Source organism: Musa acuminata, chromosome BXJ3-2, assembly GCF_036884655.1.
Source record: "Musa acuminata AAA Group cultivar baxijiao chromosome BXJ3-2, Cavendish_Baxijiao_AAA, whole genome shotgun sequence".
Taxonomy (NCBI): Eukaryota; Viridiplantae; Streptophyta; class Magnoliopsida; order Zingiberales; family Musaceae; genus Musa; species Musa acuminata.
Window position 1 is genome coordinate 25950383 of NC_088350.1, and position 7617 is coordinate 25957999.

General features: G+C 40.5%; 1 protein-coding gene and 1 pseudogene across 1 annotated transcript; one reads left to right on the forward strand and one right to left on the reverse strand.

Annotated features, from left to right (window-relative positions):
- Nucleotides 1-4712, forward strand: LOC135630923 (novel plant SNARE 13-like; annotated as a pseudogene).
- A 355-nt stretch (nt 4713-5067) lies between these two features.
- Nucleotides 5068-7617, reverse strand: LOC103976066 (S-adenosylmethionine synthase 5). The gene is made up of 2 exons (XM_009391249.3): nt 7460-7617; nt 5068-6545 (listed from the first exon to the last, which is right to left on the reverse strand). The coding sequence occupies exon 2, from the start codon at nt 6533-6535 to the stop codon at nt 5345-5347; it is 1191 nt and encodes a 396-aa protein (XP_009389524.1). The 5' UTR covers nt 6536-6545; nt 7460-7617; the 3' UTR covers nt 5068-5344.

A 7617-nucleotide genomic window follows, 5' to 3' on the forward strand; every position in this document is an offset into this window, starting at 1 on the left:
TCTATTGGTTGCACACTCCTCAACCAACAACTAAGCCTTATCACTTTCTTTCTTTTTATAGGGTTCTTCCTTTCTTTCCTTTCTAGGGTTTCTTCTTGGCAGAGCTTTTCTTTAACGAGGGTTAGGGATTCTCTTGGAATTCTTCATCCCAACCCTGTCTCCTTCCTTTTCCCAACCTGATCCTTGTGTGGAATAGGATAGATGGATTTGTTTTTGGTTCGGAGATGATCCGAGTATCTGGAGGGTTTGGGAGATTGTGCTGCTGGAGATTCGAGCTTATTCGTAGGGGGAAATGGCGAGCGGAGCGCCTATAAGCACGGAGCTGGAGCAGAATGATGGCGAAATCCGGGACATCTTCCGTGCCCTCCAGTAAGTTCATCGCTCTCTTCTGCGATGCGGTTGTGCGATTCTGCTGGTATTTGTGTAAACTATTCTTTCTATCTTTTATGTAGTTTTCTTGTTGTTGCGTTTTACCAACTTCTTCTTGATCGATGTGTGCAATGATATGGTAAGAGCAAAATGGGTAATAAAGATTCGCGTTCTAAAGCGAGTATCTAGGACTGCCTGAAAGCATTACCGAATGTGACATTGGAATGGAAGATTACTGTACTAGAGAATTAGAATTGCAAAGGTATACAAAGTGACCAGAGTGGGATTTCGTGACACAAAAGAAACTTGGTGTTGGGATGCACCAATGGTTGTTGATGGGGAGAAGACAAAAGTTGTTTTTGTCTTTGCTGGATAGGTAAATTTCTATTTGAATTTTTAAGAAGCTAGAAAATCCAATTGAAAAGGTATATCTTCTTGGTCATCTTCCACACGTTTCAAAAAAATAATTCCTCTATTTTGACCTGGTTGTGTGATTTTAACTTTTTTTTTCTTGATGTGCTTGTATAATAGTCAGCTTAAAAGAATTCTATTTTGCAAGGTGGTTATAGTTGACACTTAATGCATGTCTTATGTGCTATAATTTAAGAAAATTATATCTACAGATACGATTTGGACCAATATGTTGTTAGAATATGATATGTAAGAGCAAAAATTGTAGTGAGATTTTGAAGATAATCTTGAAATCGTCAGTGTGGTTTTCAAAATAGGCTTCTAAGATCTAGCTAGATAGGAAAGGAGAAAGCTTCTACCTGAAAGCATCATTACACTGGAATGAGTAAAAAATTGATATGCCAATTTGAAGCAGATTTGCAACTATGCAAAATGACTGGAGATAAATATTTCGTGGCACAGAATAATTTTGGTTTTTGGTTTTTCTGATGTTCATTGACAAGGAATAGGCAAATATATTATCTTCCTAGGTGCGCAAGTTTATATTCTAATTAGAAACTACCAAGCAGAGTTGGGAAAGTATATCTTAGCTATTTTGGACATGATATGTTGAACTTGTGGTTATAATGATGTTAGCTATAAAAAAGCTTTAGCTATCTATATTAGGGTCATAGGGTGATTTGGCATATCATTCTCTTCATTCTATTTTATGTATGCTAATAATTAAGTGGTTATAGATATGCACTTTGAAAAAAAAACATACATTTGTTTTTGTTTTTTTGTTTTTTTGCAGATTGATTCATAATTATCAGTTCATGTGACATTTAGTCCCTTTTTGTGTTATACAAATTCTATTTTTCCTGTTTTGTGTTATACAACTAGTTTCCGTTAGGTCTTTGCATTTCTACTTGTACACAGAATCATTATTGAGCCTGTAACCTTATTGAGTCCTTATCATTCCCCACTAATTTATGGAAGAACCTTGGAATTGCCTGTTTCTATACATTGATCAAAAGACGCAAAACTGACATTTTAGCTTTCCTATGTATATCTGCAGAAATGGATTCCAGAAATTGGATAAGATTAAGGATCCTAAGTCCTAACGGACAGTCTAAGCAGTTGGAGGATCTTACTGGGAAGATGAGGGAATGTAAGCGGTAGGTTAGATGATATTTCAAGTTTCAATCGTTGTATGAGCATCTTTATCATGTTGGTTGCCATAGTAACTTAACATGTTGGATCAATCTTTGTTATGTTTTCTTTATACTTACAATTTACACTTTGAAACAACCAGTTCCATAAATCTCCAGTCCTATATGTACTTCAAATTGTTTTAAAAATAACCTTTTACAGGTTAATTAAAGAGTTTGATCATGAAATTAAGGATCAGGAGAGTCGAAATACTCCTGATGTTAGTAAGCAGCTCAATGAGAAGAAGCAAACCATGGTAGGTAATTTCTTCTTTTACTCTTGTACTTTACGACATCCATTCTTTTATTCTCCTAATCAGTTGTCATTGACTTATTACAGATCAAGGAGCTGAACTTGTATGTGGCCATGAGAAAAACGTAGGTCTTGGTTAGTTATTCCATTTGACATCAACTTACGATTGCTGCTAGTAGCATATTCCACAATTTACATATAGATACACCTTTGGGTTACAGATACACAATTTACATATAGATAACCTTTTAGTTATAAATTTATCTCATTTATTATATGATTCCACAGCTGGAAATGCATTTCCAGCTCAGTTTTGATCTAGGGCCTTTCATTTTGACCTTTTTTCCCTGAAGAAGATATGTGTTTCATGCCTTCCCTTTGAGGAACAAACATTGAAAGATATGTTTTTTATATGTTTCACCAACAATTTATTGTTTGGATTCTGAAAAGGCAATTTGTGCATTTCTTTAATATCATCTAATGTCATAGAGTTTTATTCACTTTGCTGCAGGTATATGCTGGCATGATGGTCTATCTAACCCTGACCTGATGTTTTGTTTCATTACATTGGTCACAATTCAACACAATGAGACAATTGAAAGATAATAAATAAATAATGGTAAAGTGTTTGGGGATGACGCTTGGGTTGTAAGAATAGTTTCCAACCAATCAGGTCCAGCTGAAGAACAAGAAAATTATCTTACAAGATTGTATAAAGCAAGCTATATTAGGCATGGCCTTGGACGTTGATTGGATTAGTTGGGTGTCATTTATTTGGCGAAACTTTTTGCCATCTTGAGATGGATGATCCCCTTGATCAACCACTCAGTTATGAGGGAGTTCTTCCCACAGATGTAACCCAAAAAACCCATGTGAGGGGAACCTAGGTGAGTGCTCGTCTTCCTTCTAGTCTACCTGATGAACTTTGGGACCACGAGTGATTCTCTGGCAGTCTGGCTATTGTTTTGGATGATGCTATCAGCCAGAGTGCCCTACTAGGGGCTCAATGATTTGATTGTATTCAATCAATATGACAACTAATTAAATTCAGAGCTGGTTTAATTAGACTGAATCAACTCAAACAAAATATCCATAGCTGAGACATAATTCAATATATCTATCCAAAATTGACCTGGTCCAATCCCACTGTATATCAACTTCTGTTTCTGTCAAACAATCTCGATTCTAATTGTGTCTAGGCTAAAGACTTAGATACAGATTAAACCCAATGATAGTAGCATGGGTTAAGCCCAACTGTCTGAATACATAATTAATTAATGGTTTTTTTCTTTTCGATTTTCCACCTTACCTACCATGATATCCCCCAATCTTGGCCAGTAGCCATGGTAGCGATGTGGCAAAGCTGCCCACTAGAATGGCCAGTCTGCTATTTGCAATCATCAATACAACTTGTCTTGTCATTGAAGCTATGGCTGCCATGAGGAAAAGAGAAACAGAAAGTAACACAAGGAGATAGCATGAAGATTTGAGGCTGCAGGGTCATGAAGTTGGAGTTTTAGATATTTGCTTTATTTAGTGCTTTACTAGATTAGTTTGTGGATGATTAGTTAGAAGATCTATTTGCTGTAGCTTGTTGAAAGAGCATATGAGAATATCTATTTGAGAAAATTATATCGTTCAGATGCTTGTTTGTCATAATATTAAAGGATGTAAACAAGTTGGTCACACCTGTTCTAGCCCAGTTACAAGATTTGGGACACATTGTAGCTTGATGCTTTTTTATCTGGCCTGTTTTCTTACTCTTTTTTTTTGTTTTATTTTATGTTGTAGCCTGTAACAATCATCTCTTTAGCTTCTTTTCGTGTTGCATTTGTGCATGCTTATCAAGTAGCTTCTATCAATGTGGGAACATGACATGAAGATGTGCTTCTTGCCACCATTCTTCATCATATTTAATGACCTAAAAATATGTCTACCTGAAAAACACATTCACTTTCATTGTTTAATTACTTGCAACTTTTTATTTTCTGAGTATAGTTGTTCTATCTATTTTCTTCATAGATGAATCCAATTTTTAATTCTTATATGTATTATTTTATTGACTAGACCTTCTAATTTTATTTGTGGCCTTCAGATATCAAAATAGCCTTGGTAATCAAAGAATTGAACTCTTTGATATGGGTGCTGGAGGTAGTGATCCTGCAGCTGAGAACTCTTTGATATGAAACCGTCGGTTGTGAACCCAAATAATAAGAACATCAGAGATATAATACCTGGCTTGTCCCCACCTGCTCCCACTGCAAGGAGATTGCTGTCAGCAGAGCTTTGGGGAGTTTTAGAGTAACTTTGGCATTTGAGCAAGAGCCTGTTTGGCTGATGATCCATCTTATATCTTATAAGGTTTCTTTTCCTGTTGGTTGATATGTTTGGATTCACAGCATGGTATGATGTGCTGTTGGTTTGTTACGTGTATGATATGCCAGTTTTTTTTTTGTTGTATCATCTTCCCTCTATATCTTACTTTCATTCTCTCGGAGTGCAGGATAGTTTTGAGTTTTTCTTTTCTTTTTTGCATTGTGCAACCCAGTGTTGTATTTATCTCTAGGCAGCTTTCTATGGGCTGCCTTACGAGACGAAAAAGTGGGGAACCACCAATGTTACTAATTTCGAGTCAGCAACGTTCATCTGCGGTCCTCACTGTGATTACCATGTATGTGAAAATATCTATCTAATTGTTGATTGTTGCATAGTACTTTCTACGGTAGACTATGGATTCCGGTGAGCAAATAATCAATCAAATGACATGTTACTCCCTACAGCTTGATGGATTGGAGGACCAAATTTTGTCCGGACTGAGCACAGAACAGAAAGAAACGCTCTATAGAAACTGCAAGACACGAGTATTATTTTTCTTCAACTTGACACACGGCATAACAACAGTGACTCCAAACAAACCCCATATAGCCTCGTCCTTTTTTTCTTTTTCTTTCCCTTTCTAATCAAACTTAAACTCTTGCACCGAACTAACTAGAATAGAGAGGTATCTTAAACACTGGAGTTCTGGTGCAGCAAATGGCAATGATGCAGACACACAATCTGCCACCACCTAGAAAGATAGATAGATAGATAGATTGGCGTGTTCCTATGAAATGGTTTGGGTTCAGGCAGCAGGCTTCTCCCACTTGAGCGGCTTCACCACCTCCCAGGTGAAGTCAGCGTCATCCCTTCCAAAGTGCCCATAAGCTGCAGTCTTCAGATACCTGCCATTGCCTCCCCTCTTCAGGTCGAGGTTGATAGTGATCATCCCAGGCCTGAAGTCAAAATTCTCCTTTACAATCTTCAGTATCTCCTTGTCTGGGATCTTGCCAGTACCATAGGTGTCGACGAAAACCGAGAGAGGCTCAGGAACACCGATCGCGTACGACACCTGGACAATGCAGCGGCGGGCGAGGCCATTTGCCACGATGCTCTTGGCCGCTTGTCTGACGATGTACGCACCGCTGCGGTCAACCTTGGTGGGATCCTTGCCCGAGAATGCACCACCACCGTGAGCACCCCAACCGCCGTACGTGTCGATGATGATCTTGCGGCCAGTCAACCCAGCATCACCGTGAGGTCCACCGATGACGAAGCGCCCGGATGGGTTAAGATGGAAGATTGTCTTCTCATCGAGGTATTTCTCAGGGATGACGGGCTTGATGACGTGCTCCTTGAGGTCCGCGGCAATCTCATCGTTGGTGACGGTCTCATCATGCTGGGTGGAGATCAGCACGGTATGGACACGGATGGGAACCATGGCGCCATGGTCATTCTGGTACTCGACGGTGACCTGGGTTTTCCCATCAGGCCTCAGCCAGGAGCAGGTGCCGTTCTTGCGGACTTCGGTGAGGCGCGCACCGAGCTTGGTGGCGAGGACATGGCTGAGGGGCATCAGCTCAGGTGTCTCATCGGTCGCATAGCCAAACATGTGACCCTGGTCACCGGCACCGATGTCCTCAGGGCGCTTGGTGAAATGGCCATGGACGCCCTGGGCGATGTCAGGGGACTGCTGCTCGATATTAACTAGCACTTTGCAGTGATCAGCGTCCAGGCCGACATCATCCGAAACGAACCCAATCGAACGGCATGTGTCACGAACAATCTTCTCATAGTCGATGTCGCCCTTGGTCGTGATCTCCCCGAAGACCATGACCATGTTGGTCTTGGAGCAGGTCTCGCACGCAACCTTGCTGTCGGGGTCTTGTGCGAGGCAGGCATCGAGTATGGCATCGGAGATCTGGTCGCAGAGCTTGTCAGGGTGCCCCTCGTTCACGGATTCAGAGGTGAAAAGGAAGGTATCGTTGCTGGCCATCTCCTTAAGCCTGGAGAATCACAACGAGATTAATGTTCAGTATGCGAGTCCACAAGCTCATCCCCCAAAGAGACACACAAGTAGACAGACATGCCACACGCATGACCTGCGCAAACAACGGACGACAGAGCAGAGTATTCGAATGGAAGACAAGGAATTTTAGGCATAACAAACCCAAAAGCAACAAATTGTTCTTACACCTATTAGGCAGCCTGTATCCTTAATTCTGTCTCAGGTTCCAAGATTAAAACAAAATAATACTAATAAATTACACTGTTTTCGGATAATTTCATTTGCCAAAGCACTTATAATTTCATCTGCACTACTGGAGCAGAAGTTCTTTACTATTACAAATGTCTCGCGTGCATCACAAGTTTCTGCAGTAAATCACATGAAACTGTAAAGAAAATTCCCTAAATCAAGTAATCAAGCATGATTTGATCTTGAAAACTGATGACAAATCTTCCAAGTTTGTTTCTCAAGTATAAAAGCATTAGAATATCAAGAATCACATAGTTCTAGGTAAATCCAGCCACTTTCAAAGCAACAAAACCACAGCATCTCCATGATTCCAAGCGGATCTCTGCAGCAAAGGTCAAGAACACCTACAACGAAGGCGGACTGGTTCTACTTAAAGAAGCACGAGCCATATAGCCCAACGAACAACTAGAAATGGCAGATCTGGCCTTTCGAACCGCAGAGCAACACAAAAAGAACCAACCAGTCAACTACAGAGTAAGCATCCAAAGAACACCTCGCGAAACAAGAAAGGGTTGAACATCCGAAGAATAAATAGCTCAAGCAAACAAGAAAGAGTTTAACCCTCGAAGAATACCTCGAGAAACAAGAAAGGAGCAACGAAACTAAAGCGAAATCGCTACAAATCCGACGCAAAAGAGACAAGCAAGCGACAGAGCACCAAACCTGTAGGCGACGGCCCTCAGCTTTGGACAAGATCTGCAAGTGCCGGGTAATGGAGACCTGCCCTTTCACACCCTCTTCCCCTCCCATGTGCCGCCTATTTATAGACGAGCGGCGTTCGCCTTCGAGAGCGGGTGGTTCATAAATTACTTCGTAAACCA

What these genes read in the sequence shown, in the direction of transcription:
- LOC103976066 (XM_009391249.3), bottom strand. Translation starts at nt 6,535, where the DNA reads ATGGCCAGCAACGATACCTTCCTTTTCACCTCTGAATCCGTGAACGAG.